General features: G+C 43.2%; 1 protein-coding gene across 1 annotated transcript in view; it reads left to right on the plus strand.

Moving 5' to 3' along the window:
• The first annotated feature begins 1,094 nt into the window (after positions 1 to 1,094).
• kdr (kinase insert domain receptor (a type III receptor tyrosine kinase)) overlaps positions 1,095 to 23,420 on the plus strand; it is a 117,453-nt gene continuing 95,127 nt past the window's right edge. Inside the window, exons 1-3 of the mRNA XM_070869976.1 lie at positions 1,095 to 1,401; positions 8,050 to 8,131; positions 14,879 to 15,081. Of these exons, the coding sequence (XP_070726077.1) occupies positions 1,338 to 1,401; positions 8,050 to 8,131; positions 14,879 to 15,081 (349 nt within the window). The 5' untranslated portion in view covers positions 1,095 to 1,337. The remainder of the gene's footprint in view (positions 1,402 to 8,049; positions 8,132 to 14,878; positions 15,082 to 23,420) is intronic.

The raw sequence follows: 23,420 nt of genomic DNA on the forward strand, positions 1-23,420 counted from the left end.
CTGAAATTATCTAATTAGCTTTATTTGTTTGGTGACCCTTGTGCTCATTAAGGAAAAGGTGCCTCTGTTGGTGAATCAGACACTTGTACAGTTTATGCACCTAGTGCCAGCATTAGGATCAATGTAGCACAAGAAAATGCAGAGTGACGCTCCCTTTCCTCTGCACTCTCAAACTTAAAAAAAAACACAATTTCCATTTCCTATACCCGCTATTCTGTGCTATTCGTGAGCTCCCGGCTTGATCCAAATTTTAGCAGCTTTGTGCTGTCGATCCACACCCACCAGGGCCCGGACTGACACTGAGGCTGCTCAAACCTATTTCACACAGGACCATTACAAACCAGTCAAGGCAGATAAATCATCAGGCTGTGTTGGATTGGAACTCACTGCAGAACTCAACAGCGAAGAAATTTGACGCCACTTTTTATTGATAACTTTAAGTAAGCTATGTGTGCAATTTAAATGACAAATCCCAATCACTAGACGGTAATAAGTGCTTAGTGCATCAAGTTCGGGTAAATTCTCTTTAAACATCTCATTGCTTGATTTGTGGTAAATGCAAATATAATTTGGAGATACTGTGAGTACACATAAAAACCTAATACACATTCCACGTTGTGTAATAAACTTTTTCTTTAGAGTATTTGTATTATTGGACGGGACCGACAGAACTTCCCTTCACTTTCTGAAAATAGCGGTAACGTTGAAGTGTCGCCGTATTGCATAATTACAACATTTATAAAGATTTGCTATCGCATTTTATAACTATTATTTTAAACATAATCCTATTTTTAACATTGTGCGAATGATGTTTACAGTTTTCAGTGTGCGTTTTTAATCCGAGCTTGTTTTTTGTGGGCGATCCAACAATCCACATACACTTACTGCACTTTCTGCAGTGAACTTCGTGATAACGTCCCTTTCTAGTTTGTTTTGGGTGTTTCCCCTTTTGATAAAGGATCCACTGCACTCTTACGTCACGTGACGGGTGGATCAACTTTCGCGGCCTGGGACCTCCTCCTGTATATAACCGGCAAATTACCATGTCCATTCAGACTAAAACTTGATACTCATCCAACCGAACCCAAAGTACAACATCTTCCTTTGCAGGACGACCTAGAATAACAACTACAGGATTATCACTTTATCAACTTTTGCAGATCCTTTTAAGGTCCAGTGAATTAAAAGTGACTTTAATACGTTGCACTACCCGCTCGCCAGTGAGAGAATGTGGCTGTGAGATTGGAATCACCCAATATTGATTGATTGGAACAGTGACTGATCGAATAGTCCACTGGACGCCACGTTATTCTGGATCCTGGAATTTCTATTGTGACATGTCGGAAAAATTGGTTTTCGCGCTGTTGGTGTGGCTGCGGATGGAGATTTCAGATGCAACGGGTGAGGGCTATCTGCAAGCAAACATAGCAATTTTGTTGTGTAATATTTAATGGCACCAAATTCAAATCGAGGAATTAAGAGCACAAGTCAAGTAGAATCGCAATAGGTAACCCACAAATATAGAAATTGTGTCGTAATGCAAATTTGAATTCGTTTTGAAAATTAGTGAGCACGTTATGCAATTCAGTTTTATATTGAATCGGAATTTAACCCCATCACGTGCGATATTTCATTGCATTTGAAACTAACCCCTGAGTATTAGGTGTACACATTAAATACTGAATTATTGAGATTATATAAACTTGATTATGTGAAACACCTATTGCATCCAGAAGCGGAGAGATCGACCTGTTATTTTTCAAAACCCACTCAACAAACAGCTTCTACCTTAGCCTTATGAATTGCAAAGCAGAGTCCAACTTTTGGCTGTCTGACAAGCCGACCTGAGGCCGCTTCTTAAAATGATTTTGATGTTTTGGTTAGTGCAAATTGTTATAATGCAACGCTGCTGAGTCCGTTAAACAGTCACATACTCTGAGACAGGCAGATAACAGCAAATTGCAGGGTCACGTTCATGATGTTAAAAAGCAGGGGTTAGGATACAAAACTGGTCTTTATCATCGTGATGATCGAAAATATATTTGGATTATCAAAGCAAGGAAATTCTAACAATAATCAGTTAGTTATGAAGAATTGAGGATTTTTTTAAAGCTTTGTAATTATATTTAATTTACAATACAATAGACAGCCTGCCACTGGTCAGTTGCACTTCGCACAAAGTCTCCCTCAGGGTCCTGCCGTCCGTCGAATACATTGTTAGGGCAAAAGGGTTGTAGAAAGTCGAGCGGGGAATCCGCATTTTTGTACAAAATTCAGTTATGTTAAGATTAGCTAAAATTATGTCCAATTACTCTTCTTTTGGTTTATGGTGTGGGAATCTGTCAATAGTGCATATTCTGCCGAAGTGATCGAGATTCACCGAATACATTCGTTTGGGGAAAACTCGAACACACAGTGACCAAAATCAATCAGATTACTGATTGCTAAGCACGGCTCCCTCAGTAGCTCGGGGTTAACACCTTTGAGTAAATAACAAGTATCTGATGTGAGAGTGCAGATGGGCCTAGTGGCCGCGGGGGGGGGGGGGGGGTGAGGTGATGGCGATTTCGCATTTCTGCAGTCCTTAAATTAGGAAATGAACAACAGATGCCCCTATGTGCATCTTTTATTCGTATCTGCACCAAAGCAGCAAATGTTCGAAGCAGGGTACCGTGAAGTTGCTGCACATTGAGAATATTGCTCAGGGTCTCGGGAGGGGGGCGTCGGTGTTACGGATTGAGGTCTCATTTAGTGTCTCACTTCATCCCCGATCTCTAAACATCAGCTTGGCCAACAACCAATAAACTTCAGCTTTTCTTGCTAAAGCAAGAAGACAAATAAAGGTAGGGTCGCGGACCCGAAATGTTGACTTTGTATCTCTCCACAGATGCTGCCTGACCCGCTGAGATTTCCAGCATTTTCTGTTTTTATTTAAGAAAAATAAACGACCGAGCAGCAGTTTTATCGATGCCTGAGTAGAAAAGGGCCCGAGCTACATTCCCACCTAAATACAAGTAACTCCAGTCTGGAACAGATCTACTCTGTGTCATCCAACTGAGACAATCCGAATACTTGTCCAAAACAAATAGAACTGCGTAGATGCAATATACACATATAAAACAGCTCCCAGTTTTCTGAATATTACAAATACACTTCGATTTCATCGTGTGATTCGGCATCCCTCGTATTTTCAAATCATGGAGCACGGAACCTGGCAGCCGGAGGGAAAGACACCAGAACAAAACTATTTTATTAAAACCGCCAGTCTTCCCATGTATTCCGAGAAAAGGAAATTGGAAAAGGCCCCGGGGCAGAGAGGTTTTGAAACTCTCTGGGCCGTTATTCACTTTTACAAGGGTTTGAATTCACTGCAGTTACCCAGCAGCTGATTAAAGGTGAGCGGCTGGCAGTGGGGGGCAAGCGAGCTGCTGAAGTCTGCTGTCAACGCGGATTGTCTCGCTGAAGTAGCCCATGACAGACGGGCAGGAGACGTGGGAGTAGTTGCTGATCAGAGGAAATCTGTTAGACAATAAGTGCAAGTACCCAAGAACAGACAGCAGTCATTCTAATGAGGTGAATCTGTACATACTTTTAAACTGAACTAAATTGTGGATTTGGATCCAGAACTGTTTGTTCCTCCAGCACCCTTCCGAGATAGAGAGACTAATAATGTCTATGCTGCACAATATTAGTAGAACATTTATACCATTCACATTACTTTATCAGTCACTCTGATTCATTTTAATGACGGTAATCGTGAACTGTTAGCTGGCCATAAGGAACATTTATATAAAGATTACAGTCTAAAATATAAGGACATATATATACGCTTTTTTATACAGTTTCTATAATTGCATTATGTTCAGATCACTTCCCAATGGACTTAATTATGTAATACTTTGAATTTTTTTTATTGATATTGTAATTTTTAAAAATGTTTAGAGAAAACCTTGGAATTCCCCAAAGAATGAGATCATCTGCTGATGGTTCATTTTATTCCAATATTTCACATCCTTTATAAGTCCTTGAAGTTGGGCAATATCAGAAAATCAGCACTCTGTCCAGAGTTTGTGAGGTTTCAATCAGCCAGCTACTGCTTGACCATCTGTCCTTCATCCTGTTATGATAAAGGCTGCAGAACAACGCACTGCGATTTGAAGAGACAGTAATCTCTTTGTCAGCAACTAGTTCAGAACGACTGCATTTCAGAATAAAGTACTCTGGATGTCCCATCAGTACATCACCCCCCCCCCCCCCCCCCCGCCATTGTGTTCACCTAGTTATTCAAACATTTCCTTTTGAATGCTCAGTTTTTGTGGATCAGATGAAGTGCACTGCTTGCCTTTTACAGAAACTGTATCAAATGATACTTTCTTGAGGAAGCTGAGTATAGAACTAGAGAATGCTGTGCATTTTTAATTTTTCTGATATATGCACTTGAAATATTTTGTGGTTCAATAGTAGGTGTACTATGCCACACAAGATCACAAGATACTTATAGAGGAGGAAAGCCATTTGGCCCATTGTAATTCATCTTTCCAAAACAATTTGACACTTCCCCATATCTAATTGTTTCTTTAGTGATTCCAGCGTTTTGCCTCCACCACTCGCATGATGGCCTCTTTCAATTGTTTTTCACAAATATATAAATGTGTGTGTGTCTATGTGTTAACATACACCTACGTATATAACACATACACACACATATCACACATATTCAATAGGATTCTGGTCTTTTAATCTTTCAGTCTTCCATTACAATTCAAAATGCCAAGTTTGTCATAGCTTACACTATTGGAAGTTTAGCAGCAGTTTGAGCTACAGCTGATGAAAGTCAAAAATTAAATTGAAATGCTCTAAATTAATTACAATTTAGAGACACAACTTTTTTACTTATGAGGCTAATAATGTGATGCCTGGTAACCATATGCATGGAGTGGGGTTGAGCTGTGCTATTTTTGCCTGCTAAGCACCTGTTGTACATACCGTGAGGGTAATGCAATGGGAAATCAGCTGTGGCACTGAGGGCCAGCATACCAGTCCTGTGCTAGAGTCAATTATACCTCCAAAAATGTTTGAGGGCCTTGCCTTATAACATGGTTTCTGTACCTGAGCAGCACTGTTGGAGCTCAGCACTAATAAAAAAGATGATGGTTGGTTGGCCCTTCAGCCATGTTGGCTCCAGTTCTTTAAAGCAATCTATTAGGCATTGCAAAATCTTGACACAGCGATTTGGTTGTTTATTTCATGGGTTTCACTATTGCTCCTTCTTAAAGCTGGACCTCATCTGCCATCACTTAGCCAAGGGAACTGTAATTGAGCTCAGTCTAATTAGGATCTATGAGTACCCCACGTCTCAATCTCTACTGGTTCCGTAGGAGAAATGCAGGATCAGAGGAAGCATGTAACACAGGTTGGCCTTGGTATCCCAGATGATTGAAATCAGGTGGGTCTTATGCAACCTCAGCTTTCAAAGTGATAGGGGAAGAAGAGGAGAACCTGCCTCAATCAGTAGCAGGCATATCCTTATGTACCTAGTGTTGGCTGTGTGCTCGGTGTTTGTTCCTTGCCACATTTCATTGGCCACAAAGCAAACACACTGAAATGGCAGCATAGAGTCCAGTGCTAAATATGCACATGGCTGTGTATTTGGAAAATAAGTGAGGGAATGTGCCATGCATTCTCCCTCTGTGAAGAGCCACCAGACTTACAATGACGTGCTATTGCTGTTAAGATTCATTGTTAGGCAACACTGTAAAATTAAGCAAAGCATGAGCACGCTTATCATGGCAATTTAGAGAGCAGCAACTTTCTTCCTCATCTGTTCCCAGCATGGCACCAGTTGAGATAACATTCACACCTTGTGCTACCTCCATCCAGATAATCTTGTGCTAGTCTTCAGAGAGTGCATCCCCTGCTCTGAAAAGGATTGCACTTCTCTCCAGTACCTCCTGCAACAGGACCTCCAAAAGTCTATTCTGGAAGAGTGCTGTTCATCATCCTAGGCTTGATTCAGCCATTTCTACCTTGTAGCAAAGCAGTACAGTTTTAAGATGACCAGCAACTATTAAGAGCTGTGGGCAGCATTTAATGTGTCCATTTGCTTCATGTGCTGTGTGCTGATAGCACTACAATATTATGTAAAGGAGCTGACCTCACATATAACATGAGCTCAGCTCATAGAATTAAAATTGCAGGCAGCACCCAAAGAGCATCACTTCCATTGCCACAGTACTTTGACTATGTTAATGTAGACTCCTCAAAGTGTTAATACATTATTATCAAAGTTAAATAGCTTGAATAAGACATTTTTGCGCAGGCCTGGTTCCTTTTGCAGCCAGAAGTGGCATTCTCTAAAAATGGCTTCTGTGTCACCATGCTGGCTACTGAACTAAGTTTGTCATGCAGCAGATCCCTTTCGAATACATTAAAAAAAATACTTTCTGCTAAAGTACTTTTCAAATTTGGTCACCATATTTTGCATTAAATAAATTAACAATTTGCTTCATCTTTTTTATGACACATTATTTATGTTTCTCCTAACTCTGGTAGAGTCAGGCTTTATTCAATGAACTTACAGCTAAAACACACCCTATATTTAACAACACATCTTTCATGCAAAATTAATATGAGATTTGTAGCCAATATAGTGTAATGTAGATGCACATTTGCATTGTTTATTGGAGAATTTGTGATAGACTGTCAAGATAGAAAGGTTTGTCTGTTATTTATCATAACAACTTCATGCAATAAATTTACTGAGACTTTTTAAAAAAGAATAACAATGTAATTTATTAATTTTCTTGAACATGTTGGACCTCCACTACTTCATCCTAATTTTTCTATCACAGCCTCCAATCTTTGTCTGGATCCTCAAATATTTCAGCAGAAATAGTGTCAAGTGCAAGAAAATGTATATTTTAAATTATAATTTTATAAGGTTCCTCAGAGAAAACAGTCAATGGACCCTCCCTAGAAGAATGTCCTTCCTATCTCCCTACAAATACTTGTTACACATTTTCTAGTCTTGGCTACACCCTTGTGCACTATACATAATGGGATGTCAATTGACAACTGATACATGGAAGCTATTCCTGACAGGTTTCCATTTAATAAAGCTAATAAAATAGTGAGGTGGCAAACAAGTGTTGTAAAACAAAGACAATGGGCTAGAAATTGCCCATTTGGGGTGATAACTTTTGTGGGAGTGCAAAAGTATTGCCAGGCACTACCCAATTCCAGCGGATGCAAACTTCCAGTTTGGAGCTCTAGGAGGAAAGTGGAGAGCTAAATCAAGCACTACCACTTCCCTTGGAGTGCTAAACGAAGCAAGAGGGATAGTAGTGGCAGAGCGTGGCACAGATGTCCCAGTCAGCGCTGCTGAAATCACAGACTCCGTCCCTCTCTTAAAGGGAAGGGCCAATGCTGAGTGCATTGCAAGGTAAGGATTTGACTAGTTGGCGATGGCACTTGCAATACGCGATGATCAGCCATAAGCATTCTAACAGAGTGCAGGGGTGATCAATCATTCAAAAACCAACACAGAGCAGTGAAACATTTTTTTTAGCCTACCTGACCACCAATGCCTTTAATTTCCATTCCCCAGTGGCTGGCCGAGCTCACACTGCCTCCTGCAGCTGCCGTTGTTGATGCCCGGCGATGCCTGGTGAAGCGAATTTAGAATCCAGGGCGGTAATGGGTCGTTGCGCACCGGATAATGTCACGATCTCCGGGGCACAGGAGATCGAGGCGTTAAGGTTTACCAGCACTGACCTGCAAGGGAAGTTCATGAGCATCAGTACTTTCGCCGCACCCAGTCGGAAATCCCCGGAGGCGCTAATGGGAGACACAAAGGAGGCCAATTTCTCCCCCAATTTGTTTTGGCAAAAATCTGTTCTCACACAAATTCCACAAGAGTTTAGATTTTTCAGTATTGAAGTTCACTTCGGCATGTCTATAATAATTAAACTAATATGCTTAGGTGTATTCACTCTATTTAGTTTGTACAGATGTTTTTCCTTAAAATTAATCAGCTATTTTAATTTGCAGGCTCCTACTCTTTGCCACTTCTTAGTATCCAGAATAAAGAACATATAATTAATGCTAATGACACTTTGATAATTATTTGCAGGTAAGAGAAAGTCCTACATTTTACATGAACTAATACTTTTAAACTAAATGCGTTATATATATCACATAACATTGTACTTAATTTGTATGTTTGTAAATATCTTTGTCTTTACGTACAGATGTGTGTATTTCTGTGTATTCAATCTATTTCTCTCTCTATCTATCTACCTACCTTTATGTATATCAACTATGACCTAAAAATTACAGTTGGCAATATCCGTGGACATACACTTAATGTATTTGTATAACATTCCATTGTCTTTGTGGAAGTATTAAAGATAAACAAGTTAACACTTGTGTTACTGTATTGTTTATAATTGATTATGTGAGCATTAAATGCATCCCATATCTTAAAATAGACAACTATCCGCCATTTCAAGCTGTTTTGTACTGAAGCATATTGATTAGCAATAACTTTGAATGAAATTGCAACAATTACAGAATCACAATTGGTTATATGTCTGTTATGGAAATTTCACAATAAACTCTAATCATCTTTCACTGCAGTGCAATAAAAACAAGTGATATTATCATTCACAGTCCATGATTCAGATTACACTCTGTCAACAAAGATGACAAGTGGACAACTTTTTAGATGTTCAGATATTCTTACTCTTACTAGAATTTTTTCAAAATATCTCAAAATCCATATTTAATGTAATGACATTGAATTTGACACTGATATTTTTGTAAATAAGCAGTTCAAAAGTCTTCATCTTGAACATAAAATTGTTAGTTGTTGGATTGATTGAAAAAAACTCCAGTTGAGATGATAGATTTCTTCCTTGGATTTCCCCTTCGCACTGCCTGCAACCAATTCACCTCACAAAGCTGAATATCCCAGTATAGAATCATAGAAATTTACAACGCGGAAGGAAGCCATTTCAGCCCATCATGTCCGTGCCAGCCGGCCAAGAGCTATCCAGCCTATCCCACTTTCCAGCTCTTGGTCCGTAGCCCTATAGTTTACGCCATTTTAAGTGCACATCCAAGTATCTTTTAAATATGGTGAGGGTTTCTGCTTCTACCACCCTTTCAGGCACTGAGTTATACCCCCCCACCATCCTCTGGGTGAAGAAATTCCCCTCGTATCTCCTCTAAACCTCCTCCCAATTACTTTAAATCTATGCCCCCTGGTTGTTGACCCCTCTGTCAAGGGAAACAGGTCCTTCCTATCCACTTTATCTAGGCCCCTCATAATTTTATACAGCTCAATCAGCTCTCCCCTTAGTCTCCTTTGTTCCAAAGAAAACAGACCCAGCATCTTCAATCTTTCCTCATAACCAACATTCTCCAGTCCAGACAACATTCTTGTAAATCTCCTCTGCACCCTTTCCAGTGCATTCACACCTTTCGTGTAATGTGGTGACCAGAACTGCAAACAGTACTCCAGCTGCGGTCTAACCAGTGTTTTATACAGTTCAAGCATAACTTCCTTGCTTTTGTATTCCATACCTTAACTAATAAAGGCAAGTATTCCATATGCCTTCTTAACCACCTTATCTACCTGGCCTGCTACCTTCAGGGATCTGTGGACCTGCACTCCAAGGTCCTTTTGTTTCACTACACTTTTCAGTGTCATACCATTTAATGTGCATTCCCTTGCCTTGTTAAACCTCCCTAAATGCATTACCTCACACTTACCTGGATTGAATTCCATTTGCCACTGTTCTGCCCACCTGACCAGTACATTGATATCTTCTTTCAGTCCGCAGCTTTCTTCTTCATTATCAGCCACACAGCCTATTTTAGTGTCATCTGCAAACTTTTTAATCATACCCCCAACATTCAAGTCCAAGTCATTGATATATACATCAAAAAGCAAAGGACCCAGAACTGAGCCCTGCGGAACCCCACTGGATACAGCCTTCCAATCACAAAAACACCCATCAACTATTACCCTTTGCTTCGTGCCTCTGAGCCAATTTTGGATCCGACTTACCACTTTGCCCTGGATCCCAGGGGCTATTATTTTGTGACCAGTCTGCCATGTAGGACCTTATCAAAAGCTTTAATAAAATCCAGTATATGTTGATGTTCCTAAAACAAAGCACTATCAATAGCAGAATGCACTGGTTCTGGCATTATTCCATGAATACAAAATGGCTCTATAAAATGTAATATTTTAGAGCTTCTTTTCATTGCAATGTTCATATTTAAGCAGTAGTGGAGGTGCAACATAGAAACATAGAAACAATGGGCCCAAGTTTCCACAAGAAAAAAAACGGGCGCCCAGACCCGACCCGACACCCGCTCCCCCCGCCCCCGCCGACAACCAGACCCGACCCGACACCCGCTCCCCCCCCCCGCCGACCAGACCCGACCCGACACCCGCTCCCCCCCCCCCGCCGACCAGACCCGACCCGACACCCGCTCCCCCCCCCCGCCGACCAGACCCAACCCGACACCCGCTCCCCCCCCCCGCCGACCCGACACCCGACACCCGCTCCCCCGCCGACCCGACCCGACACCCGCTCCCCCCGCCCCGCCGATCAGACCCGACCCGACACCCGCTCCCCCGCCCCCCCCCGCCCCGACCCGACACCCGACACCCGCTCCCCCCCCGCCCCGACCCGAGACCCGACACCCGCGCCACCCCCCCGACCCGACCCGACCCGCGCTCCTGTTCCCCGACCCCCCCCCTCTCTCTCTATCCCTCCCTCCCCTCTCTCTCCCTCCCTCCCCTCTCTCTCTCCCTCCCTCTCTCTCTCTCTCTCTCCCTCTCCCTCCCCTCTCTCTCCCTCCCCCTCCCCTCTCTCTCCCTCCCTCCTCCCCCTCCCCCTCCCCCTCTCTCCCTCCCTCCTCCCCTCTCTCTCTCTCCCTCCCCTCTCTCTCTCTCTCTCCCCCTCCCGCTCAGCGGCACGAACGGCTGCAGAATTCTCCCTGGCTGAAGCACTTTCACACAGGTAGGAAGATGGTTTATTTAATCTTTTCTTGGCTTATAAATGTTTATTCAGGTTGGATTTATTTGTATAATATTTGTAGAAGTATAAATAAGGATTTATTGTCGAATTTAATGAGTTCCCTTCCCCCCCCACCTCATTCTGGACGCCTGATTTGTAACCTGCGCCTGATTTTGTAATGTGTAGAACAGGTTTTTCAGTTCTACAAAAATCTTCACTGGCTCCATTCTACTTTAGTTTGGAGTACATTTTCACTGTGGAAACTTTCAAATCAGGCGTCAGTGGCCGGACACGCCCCCTTTTGAAGAAAAAATTCTGTTCTAAACTCGAACTGTTCTACCTGACTCGAACTGCAGAAAAAAAAATGTGGAGAATTGCGATTTCTAAAATAGTCCGTTCTCCACCAGTTGCTCCTAAAAATCAGGCGCGAATCATGTGGAAACTTGGGCCCATAGAAACATAGAAAATAGGTGCAGAAGCAGGCCATTCCGCCCTTCGAGCCTGCACCGCCATTCAATATGATCATGGCTGATCATGCAACCTCAGTCCCCCACACCTGCCTTGTCTCCATACCCCCTGATCCCTTTAGCCATAAGGGCCACCTCTAACTCACTTTTGAATATGTCCAATGAACTGGACTCAACAACTTTCTGTGGCAGAGAATTCCACAGGTTCACAATTCTCTGAGTGAACAAGTTTCTCCTCATCTCGGTCCTAAATGGCTTACCCCTTATCCTTAGACTGTGACCCCCTGGTTCTGGACTTCCCCAACATCGGGAACATTCTTCCTGCATCTAACCTGTCCAATCCCATCAGAATTTTATATGTTTCTATGAGATCCCCTCTCATTCTTCTAAATTCCAGTGAGTATAAGCCTAGCCGCTCCAGTCTTCCCTCAGATGTCAGTCCTGCCATCCCGGGAATCAGTCTGGTGAATCTTCGCTGCACTCCCTCAATAGCAAGTACATCCTTCCTCAGATTAGGAGACCAAAACTGCACACAATACTCAAGGTGTGGTCTCACCAAGTCCCTGTACAACTGCAGTAGGACCTCCCTGCTCCTATACTCAAATCCTCTCGCTATGAAGGCCAGCATGCCATTTGCTTTCTTTACTGCCTGCTGTACCTGCATGTCTACCTTCAATGACTGATGTACCATGACACCCAGGTCTCGTTGCAACTCCGCTTTTACTAATCTGTCACCATTCAGATAATAATCTGCCTTCCTGTTTTTGCCACCAAAGTGAATAACCTCACATTTATCCACATTATACTGCATCTGCCATGCATTTGCCCATTCACCTAACCTGTCCAAGTCCCCCTGCAGCCTCTTAGCATCCTCTTCGCAACTCGCACTGCCACCCAGCTTAGTGTCATCTGTAAACTTGGAGATATTACATTCAATTCATTCGTCTAAATCATTAATGTATATTGTAAATAGCTGGGGTCCCAGCACTGAACCCTGCGGCACCCCACTAGTCACTGTCTGCCATTCTGAAAAGGCCCCGTTTATTCCCATACTTTGCTTCCTGACTGCCAACCAGTTCTCTATCCACGTCAATACATTACCCCCAATACCATGTGCTTTAATTTTGCACACAAATCTCTTGCGTGGGACCTTGTCAAAAGCCTTTTGAAAGTCCAAATACACCACATCCACTGGTTCTCCCTTATCCACTCTGCTACTTACATCCTCAAAAAACTCTAGAAGATTTGTCAAGCATGATTTCCCTTTCGTAAATCCATGCTGACTTGGACCGATCCTGTCATTGCTTTCCAAATGCGCTGCTATTACATCTTTAATAATTGATTCCAGCATTTTCTCCACCACTGATGTCAGGCTAACCTGTCTATAACTCTCTGTTTTCTCTCTCCCTCATTTTTTAAAAAGTGGGGTTACATTAGCTACCCTCCAATTCATAGGAACTGAACCAGAATCCAAGGAATGTTGGAAAATGACCATCGATGCATCTACTATTTCTAGGGCCACTTCCTTAAGTACTCTGGGATACAGACTATCAGGCCCTAGGGATTTATCGGCCTTCAGTCCCTTCAATTTCCCTAACATCATTTCCTGACTAATAGGATTTCCCTCAGTTCCTCCTTCTCGCTAGACCCTCGGTTCCCTAGTATTTTCAGGAGGTTATTTGTGTCTTCCGTAGTGAAGACAGAACCAAAGTATTTTTTCAAATGGTCTGCCATTTCCTTGCTCCCCATTATGAATTCGCCTGATTCTGACTGCAAGGGACCTACATTTGTCTTCACTAATATTTTTGTCTTCACATATCTATAGAAGCTTTTGCAGTCAGTTTTTATGTTCCCTGCAAGCTTACTCTGTTACTCTATTTTCCCCCTCCTAATTAAACCCTTAGTCCTCTTCTGCTGAATTCTAAATGTCTCCCAGTCCTCAGGTTTGCTGCTTTTTCTGGTCAATTTATATGCCTCTTCCTTAGATTTAACACTTTCTCCACTTTGCCTTGTTAGCTACGGTTGAGCCACCTTCCCTTTTTTATTCTTTCACCACACAGAGAGGTACAATTGTTATAGTTCATCCATGTGATATTTAAATGTCTGCCATTGCCTATCCACCGTCAACCCTTTAAGTATCATTCTCCAGTCTATCCTAGCGAATTCACGTCTCATACTATCGAAGTTTCCTTTCTTTAAGTTCAGGACCCTAGTCTCTGAATTAACTGTGTCACTCTCCATCTTAATGAAGAATTCTACAATATTATGGTCACTCTTCCCCAAGGGGCCCCGCATGACCAGATTGCTAATTAATCCTCTCTCGTTATACAAGACCCAGTCTAGGATGGCCTGCTCTCTAGTTGGTTCCTCGACATATTGGTCTAGAAAACCATTCCTTATACACTCCAGGAAATCCTCCTCCACAGTACTACTACCAGTTTGGTTAGCCCAATCAATATGTAGATTAAAGTCACCCATGATAACTGCTGTACCCTTATTGCACGCATCCCTAATTTCCTGTTTGATGCCATCCCCAACCTCTCTACTAATGTTTGGTGGTCTGTACACAACTCCCACTAACATTTTCTGCCCTTTGATGTTTCGCAGCTCTACCCATATAGATTTCACATCATCCATGCTAATGTCCTTCCTTACTATTGCGTTAATCTCCTCTTTAGCCAGTAACGCTACCCACCTCCTTTTCCTTCCTGTCTGTCCTTCCTGAATATTGAATACCCCTGGATGTTGAGTTCCCAGCCTTGGTTACCTTGGAGCCATGTCTCCAAATTCCCAATTACATCATATCCGTTAACAGATATCTGTGCAGTCAATTCATCCACTTTATTACGAGTGCTCCTTACATTGAGACTCAGAGCCTTCAGGCTTTTTTTTTAACACTCTTTGTCCTTTTAGAATTATGTTGTAATGTGACCCTTTTTGATTTTTGCCCTTGATTTCTCTGCCCTCCACTCTTGCTTTTCTCCTGTATTGCAGCTGTCTGTATTACTGTGGACGATCAGTCTTTCACACTCATGAAATAATCTCACTATACACCACTATGAGCTCTATAATATTCTCTACATATGAATTATTTTTAAATTTCTACTTGAAATGATGATTGCATTCCCTCCCCTGAAAAAACCCAATCTATAAATGTAAAGTAAATCTGGTTAAATAATGTCATTTGTATTTTTGTCTTTATTGCTTTTAGGAAGGGTAATGGGGAAAATTAGTAAAAGTATAGTACATTCATTTTGTTCAAAGAGATTTTATGGTTGTTTATGATTGAGCCTTTTAAAATAGACTAATTTTATTTAAATCTTAAAGTAGCTCTGCATTTCTAATTGAGAGCATGTTGCTTTTGTATGTTTGCTGTAGCGGACAGGGACCGCTGGAGTGGTCATGGCCCAGAAATCACAGCAGCATGGAGCACAGGATATCATTGAGTGACTGCACCAAAGGAACTTTGTTTTGTAAAACTCTCATTCTGACAAAAACCATTGCAAATGATACTGGAACATACCGTTGTATCCACAAGCATTCTCCGCTCCAAGTAGCAAGTATCTATGTCTTTGTTCAGGGTAAGAACATTTTTTTTTAAAGTTGTTTGACATATGGTCCTTGGAAAGAAATTTGTTGTGTAAATTCTGGAAAACAGCAAATATTTCCACTTCACCATTGTCATTACTCCCTCTTTGGCATTTCTTCTGTCTGTTTATTATGATCTAAAAATGTTTCAATGTAGTAATTTAATAGGAAAATAATGAAGATAAATATTACAGCTAACCGTTTTTTGATCTTAACATTATTCACTGATTAGTTGTAGCACATGTGAAAATGGGAGCAAAACCAAATGAATTCAATTTATGCAAATAAACACAATCAGAGCTCAAATTCAACTGGTTACATTTTCTCCAGTAAGTAGCATTTCAATTTAAACTTGTATTTCCTACAGCATGTGTATTCATATTCTTTTACTCTTTGATCTCACGGCAATGCCTCTTTTGTGGTAGCAGATACAGATTCTTATCAGAGGCCGTACAAATGATTACCTTTGCTTCAACTGGAGCAGTGTACCCACATTAAAGCCCACCACATGCTGAGGTTAACCTCCATTGGGTTCCTGTTTTCCGATTTCCAAAGCAATGTGGTTAAATGCAGATTGCCTGCAGCACTTCCTTCTGTCTTACTGATCAGACAGGATTATAATGAGAAAAAACACCAATTTCCTGGTTGGTGTCCTTGACTCAGTGCATTTTATGTCAGCCGTGCTATTATATTTTGGCTAATTGTGAATCAACCTCAAACAGTAACTTTTATAATAGAGGATTGAGATCCTCCTACAACTGTTATGCTGAACAAAATTACACTTTTTGAAGAGCACATTAGAAATTTATTGAAATAAAAGCTGTGTGCTTCATTTAAAGCTAGCTGTCCTGAGGATCTTATTCATACTTGATGTAATTCACTTACTAAAATATTTTGTAAGATAACTTATTTTAAAAATGAATCAGGCAAAAAAAAAATCCATCAGTGTGTATAAATAAAGAAAACCTTTGTGTACTGTATCTACATTGAATATAAACAGTCTGAAAGATAACTCAAACATTGGTCTCTGGCATAGGTTGACATTCTTTTAGCTTGTACCTTAGTTACATCCAATAGCTCTATTACAGCTGATGAGATGCTGAAGAGATTGATTGGCTAACATCACATTTGTGAGCAATTTCTGAGTTCCCTCAAGCTCTAAGTCTCATTGAATTTCACAGGAGTTGCAATAAAATATATTGATTGATTTATTATTGCTAATGTGACTGTAGATGTTCAGGCTGATACAAAGTTCCCTCAGAGAATTTTTGTAAATTTGCCTTGCTGAAAAGTCATTTCGTTCAATGGTAATATATACAATTTGTCACAAGCCATTTGGAACTTTTTACCCCAATACTGACATTTTTGTACATTTACAGTGTATTTTGAATCTGTATCAAAATTGGAAGGAGAAAAGCAAACCCTTATCAAACGTTCATGACAAATTACTTCATCGTTGAGGAGATTGAGAAGACTAGACTTACATTCTCTAGAATTTAGAAGAAGGAGATGTGATCGCATTAAAATGTATGAAATTCTTACAGGGCTTGACAGGGTAGATGCTGGGAGGATGCTTCCCCTAGCTGGGGAGTCTAGAAGCAGGGGTCACAGTCTCAGAATAAGGGGTCGTCCAAATAGGACTGAGATGAGGAGAAATTTCTTCACTCAAAGAGTTGTGAATCTTTGGAATTCTTCATCCCAGATAGTTGTGAATGCTCAGTCAATGAGTAGATTTAGGACAGAGATTGATAGTTTTTTGGATACTAAGTGAATCAAGGGATATGGGGACAGTGGGGGAAGGTGGAGTTGAGGTCAATCATCATCCATGATCCTATTAAATGGCTGAACAGGCTCAAAGGGCCGAATGGCCTACTCCTGCTTTTATTTCTTATGTTCTCATTGCCACTGAACTTTAAGTGTGACACAAATAACTCTGTAATTATTTGATATTGCTTCATATGGAAATTGTTTCAGTAAAACTCTAATTGAAAGAAAAACATGAATCAAAAAATTTAAGCCCACAATTTCTTTGGGGCTTCTGCTACTCCCACCATACTCCTGCTGTGAGTCCGGCAGATCGCACCAGGAAACAATAGGGAGCTGGCTGCATCAGCCCCCTCCATTTCTCGGATTTTCCAGATAGCCTTGTAAGGAGCGGATCCATTGCCCACCCCTTGCAAGACCAGTGATGTCAGGAGATGGTCTGGCGTGGGAAGATTGGGGCCTCTTTACCCGAGGAGTTTGCGCTTTCCTGGCCCAGTCGAGACCCGGCATAGGACTGGAGGCCAGTATGTCAAAAGAGATGAGGCATACAGGCCTCCATATGTGCCGAAGTGGGCCCCAAAATGCGGTCCAAGTCAGGGAAGTAACTTGGATGATCAAAGAATGAAATTTAAGAAACATTTTAAAAATCTGTACTGAACTTATTTCACAGGGGGCTGAGTGGTTCCACAATAAGGCCTGGGGAAACCTGGGCAAACACCCAACCCCCTTCCCAAAGGTGGGCAGGTATCAGATTTTCTGGCTGAATGGGGCAGGCAAATATTAGTGATACGTCTGTAGTGGTGTGGGTGCCCTCCAGCTCAATGCAAATTAGGTGGCCTCCCTTTGACCCTGAGTGGTTAGTGCAATCCTGGTATAATTGCAAATTTGCAGGTCCTTAATTTTATGTATATAACTATGTAATACTTGACACCAGAGGGCGCAACTGTTGGAGTCCTAATGGTCACCTACACACACGTGCAGGTGCAGTATAAAACGTTGGCTGCCATGTTTTTTAGGCACTCTGGAGTTGTAATAAAGAAAACTAAGGTCATACTAAGCTTAGCTCACAGTACTCAGCTTCATGGAGTTCTTCTATACATAACAATTGGTGACGAGAAACAGAATACGAACCTTCACGCAACCATGGCTGCTATTGGAATGTTAGAGAGATTCGTAGAGGGTGATGATTGGGAAGCCTTCATCGAGTGTCTCGACCAGTACTTCGTGGCCAACGAGCTGGAAGGAGACACTAACACGGTCAAGTGCAGGGCGGTTCTCCTCACCATCTGTGGGCCTAAAATATACGGCCTCATCAAGAATCTGCTCGCACCGACAAAACCAATGGAGAGGGAATATACAGAGTTGTGCACGCTGGTTCGGGATCATCTCAAGCCGAAGGAGAGAATCCTCATGGCCAGATATCATTTTTACATGCACCATTGCTCTGGGGGCCAGGGCGTGGCAGATTATGTCGCCGACCTGAGACGCCTCGCGGGACCTTGCGATTTTGGACCTGCGTTGGGGCAAATGCTGCGGGACATTTTCATGCTTGGCATCAGCCACGAGGTCATTCTTCGAAAGCTGCTGGCTGCTGAAACCCTAGACCTGAGCAGGGCCATCGCGATCACCCAGGCATGCATGGCCATGGACGACGACCCCAAACAGATATCTTCTCAACATCAAAGCTCACTGGCAAGTACTGTGCATAAAATGACGTCGCTAGCAGGCCGAACTGCATATGGCTGGGCCTATACGTCTGTGGCTGCAAGACCTGTGATGACTAAGAGTCCGCCATCGTGGGTGAATGTGAATCCATTAGCACCGTGTTGGCTCTGCGGGGTAATCATCGGGCCCATCAATGTCGATTCAAGTACTATGATTGCAAAGGCTGCACAAAAATGGGGCACCTGCAGCGAATGTGCAAACATGCTGCGACATACCACGTGGCAGAGGATGATCGATCCGGCGTGGATCACGCAGCACAGGCAACTCATCCCAAGGAAGAACTGTATGGGGTACATACCTTCAGCACCAAGAGCCCTCCTATAATGCTGAAAGTCAAATTAAATGGAGTTCCAGTATCCATGGAGTTGGACACGGGTGTGGGTCAGTAATAATGAGCTAGAAGGTTTTCGAGAAACTGTGGGGCAATAAAGCACAAAGGCCCAAACTGAGCCCGATTAATGCAAAGCTGCGTACCTACACCAAAGAGCTCATACCAGTCATTGGAAGTGCGGCAGTGAAGGTATCGTATGATGGAGCTGCGCATGACCTATCATTGTCGATTGTTCCAGGCAATGGCCCAACACTGTTCAGCAGAAGCTGGCTAGAAAAGATTAAATGGAATTGGAACGACATCAAAGCACTATCTTCAGTGGATGACACCTCATGTGCTCAAGTGCTGAGCAAGTTTCCCTCGCTATTCGAACCATGCATCGGCAACTTCACAGGTGCCAAGGTGCAGATCCATCTTGGCCCCGATGCACAGCCCATCCATCACAAGGCTCGGGCGATTCCGTACATGATGAGGGAGAAAGTCGAGATCGAACTGGACAGACTCCAACGCGAAGGAATCATATCGCCAGTCGAGTTCAGCGAGTGGGCCAGTCCAATTGTTCTGGTGTTGAAAAGCAATGGCACGGTCAGAATCTGCGGAGACAACAAGCTAACGGTTAACTAAGTCTCACTACAGGACCAGTACCCGCTGCCCAAGGCGGATGACCTGTTCGCAACGTTAGCGGGGGGGAAGTTGTTCACCAAGTTGGACCTAACCTCCGCCTACATGACACAGGAGCTGGCTGAATCTTCGAAAAGACTGACGTGCATCAACACACACAAAGGGCTGTTTATATACCACAGGTGCCCTTTCGGGATTCGCTCGGCTGCAGCCATTTTCCAGAGAAACATGGAGAGTTTGCTGAAATCTGTTCCGCGCACCGTTGTGTTTCAAGACGACATTCTGATCACCGGTCGTGACACCATCGAACACCTACACAACCTGGAAAAGGTCCTAATTCGCCTCGACAGAGTGGGACTCAGGCTGAGATGCTCCAATTGTGTTTTTCTGGTGCCAGAAGTCGAATCTTTGGGGAGAAAGATTGCGGCAGATGGCATCAGGCCCACGGACTCAAAGACCGAGGTCATCAAGAATGCACCCAGCCCACAGAATGTGACGGAGCTGCGTTCGTTCCTGGGACTCCTCAACTACTTCAGTAACTTTCTACCCGGGTTAAGCACGTTGTTAGAGCCTTTGCACATGTTGCTACATAAGAGTGACGACTGGGTTTGGGGCAAATCTCAAGACACAGCCTTTGAGAAGGCCAGGAACCTGCTATGTTCAAATAAGGTACTTGTACACTATGATCCATGTAAACGTTTAGTGCTAGTTTGTGACGCCTCATCGCACGGGGTCGGCTGTGTGTTACAGCAAGCCAATGTATCGGGCAAACTTCAACAGGTTGCATGCGCGTCTAGAAGTCTGTCTAAGGCTGAGAGAGCCTATAGTATGGTCGAGAAAGAGGCATTAGCATGTGTATATGGGGTTAAGAAAATGCACCAATACCTATTTGGACTTTGGTTTGAGCTTGAAACTAACCACGAGCCGCTCATTTAGCTGTTTTCAGAGAGAAAGGTATAAACACCAATGCTTCGTCCCGCATCCAAAGATGGGCACTAATATTATCCGCTTATGACTATGTTATCCGCCACAGACCAGGCACTGAAAACTGTGCCGATGCTCTCAGCCGGCTATCATTACCCACCACCGGGGTTGAAATGGCGCAGCTCGCAGACCCGCCAGGATCCTGTGCTATCATTAGTAAAGAGTTGTGACTTAAATGGGAACTGGTCGGCCGTTCCCGGGGAAATGCAAGATGAAATTAAACCGTTTCATCGATGCAAAGATGAAATGTCCATCCAGTCAGATTGTCTCTTATAGGGTAATCGCGTGGTTTTGCCCAAAAAATGCAGGGAAACGTTTATACATGACCTACCCAGGCATTGTCATGATGAAGACAATTACCAGGTCGCATGTTTGGTGGCCCGGCATTGACTCGGACTTGGAGTCATGTGTGCATCAGTGCAACACTTGCTCGCAACTGAGCAATGCACCAAGGGAGGCTCCACTGAGTCTGTGGTCATGGCCCTCCAAACCATGGTCCAGGATCCAAGTAGATTTTGCCGGCCCCTTTCTTGGAAAGATGTTTTTAGTAGTAGTGGACACTTACTCCAAATGGATTGAATGCGTAATCATATCATCCAGTACGTCCATAGTCATCATTGAAAGCCTTGGCTTGCCCGACGTCCTCGTCAGTGACAATGGACCGTGTTTCACCAGCTTGGAATTCAACGAGTTTATGACCCGCAATTTCATCAAGCATGTCAGGTCTGCTCCGTTTAAGCCCGCGTCTAACGGTGAAATGGAGCGGGTAGTCCAAACAATCAAGCAGAGCATGAAACGCGTGACGGATGGCTCCCTGCAGACCTGCTTGTCTCGCATTCTGCTCAGTTACCGGACGCGACCCCACTCGCTCACCGGGGTTCCCCCGGCAGAATTGTTAATGAAGAGAGCCCTCAAAACCAGGCTCTCCCTAGTTCACCCGGTTCTCAATGATCACGTGGAAACCCGGCAACACCGGCAGAACATGTACCTCAATCGCGCGGCTGTTTCATGTGACATTGATGTTAACGACCCTGTGTTTGTCCTGAATTATGGTCATGGTCCCAAGTGGGTTGCTGGCACTGCTTTGGCCAAGGAAGAGAATAGGGTGTTTATAATCAAACTATTAAATGGTCAAATGTGCAAAAAGCATTTAGATCAGTCCAAATTGCGATTTACTGACAATCAGGAATGACTTGATGAGGACATCACCATCGACGATCCACCAACACATACCCAACCAGCAATCGACCTCGCTGTCAATCACGAGGATGAACCCACCATTTCTGACAGTCAGGTCAGACCAGCCGCGGTGCAGTGCAGCGCAGCAATGGTCCCCGACCAACTCACACACGCCAGGGTTTGAACTTAACCAGGGACCAAAGGGCTCCGGATCGCCTCAACTTGTAAATAACTTGTACCGAAGACTTTGGGGGGTGGGGGGGGTGTGATGTTACGTATGTAACTATGTAATACTTGCCACCAGAGGGCACGACTGTTGGAGTCCTAATGGTCACCTACACACATGTGCCGGGCCAGTATAAAAGGTTGGCTGCCATGTTGTTTAGGCACTCCGGAGTTGTAATGAAGAAGACTAAGGACACACTAAGTTTAGCTCACAGTACTCAACCTCGTGGAGTTCTTCTATACACAACACTTAATATATTTTAGTTTCCCATACTCTTGAATTTATGGTGCCTTCCTACAAATGAAGAATAGGAAAATAGGGATTTTCTGAGTGATGGATCTTACACTCACTGTGGCAAGTATGGCAAAACCTGCTCCTTAAGTTGGTAAACGAGTGAAGGCTGGCATTCAATCCTGAATGTCAAATATGGGAAACCAGTCCACTACCAGTAGAGAAACAATGGAAAAACACAAAATATGCTGGAAATACTCAGTAGCTCAGGCAGCATCTGTGGGGAGAGAAACAGAGTTATTGTTTCAGGTCATTGATCCTTCATCAGAACTGGAAATAGTTAGAGAGGTAACAGATTTTAAGCAAGTGCGGGGCAGGGAAAGGAGGGAGGGGAGGAAAGCACAAATGGGAAGGTCTGTGATAGGGTGTAAGGCAGGAGTGATTTAATGACAAATGGTATTATTGTATGTAGCAAATGTGGATGGTAATGGGACAAATAAAGAAACAAAGATGGCTCTAGAAAAGATTTAAAGGGGAATGGCAGAATCATCAACAGCTGCCATCTGAAAAAATAGGAGCCGAAGTTATGGTCTAAAATTGTTGAACTCGATGTTGAGTCCAGAAGGCTGCAAAGTGCCTAATTGATGCTGTTCCTCGATGCTGTTGGAGCAGTGTAAGAGGTCAAGGACAGAAAGTTCAGATGTAGAGGAGACTGCATCATTTAGCCTGTTCTTGCTCCACGGATCTGATTTCTTACTATCTCCACTCGATTTTATCTCCCCTTGTCCAGTCTCTTCCCATCTACATCCACGACTCTTCTGACACCCTCTGCCACTTTAACAGTTTCCAGCCCAACCATCTCCTTTTCACTATGGATGTCCGATCCCTCTACACATCCATCCCCCACCAATGATGATCTGAGGGCACTCCTTGAACAGAAGCCCAACCAGCCCACATCCACAATCACCGTCCTCCACCTGGCTGAACTTGTTCTCATATTGAAAAACTTCTTTGAGTCCACTCACTTCCTCCAAATTAAAGATGTTGCTATGGGAACCCACATGGGTCCTAGCTAGGCCTGCCTTTTTGTGGGATCTGTGGAACATTCCTTCTAATCCTTCTCAGGCCCCCTCCCTCACCTCTTTTTCCAATACATTGATGACTGTATCGGTGCCATTTCCTGCTGTCGCCCTGAACTAGAAAATTTCATTCACTTCGCTTCCAATTTCCACCCTTCCCTCATATAGAAACACAGAAACAGAGAAAATAGA

The sequence above is a fragment of the Pristiophorus japonicus genome, chromosome 2, assembly GCF_044704955.1.
Source record: "Pristiophorus japonicus isolate sPriJap1 chromosome 2, sPriJap1.hap1, whole genome shotgun sequence".
NCBI lineage: Eukaryota > Metazoa > Chordata > Chondrichthyes > Pristiophoridae > Pristiophorus > Pristiophorus japonicus.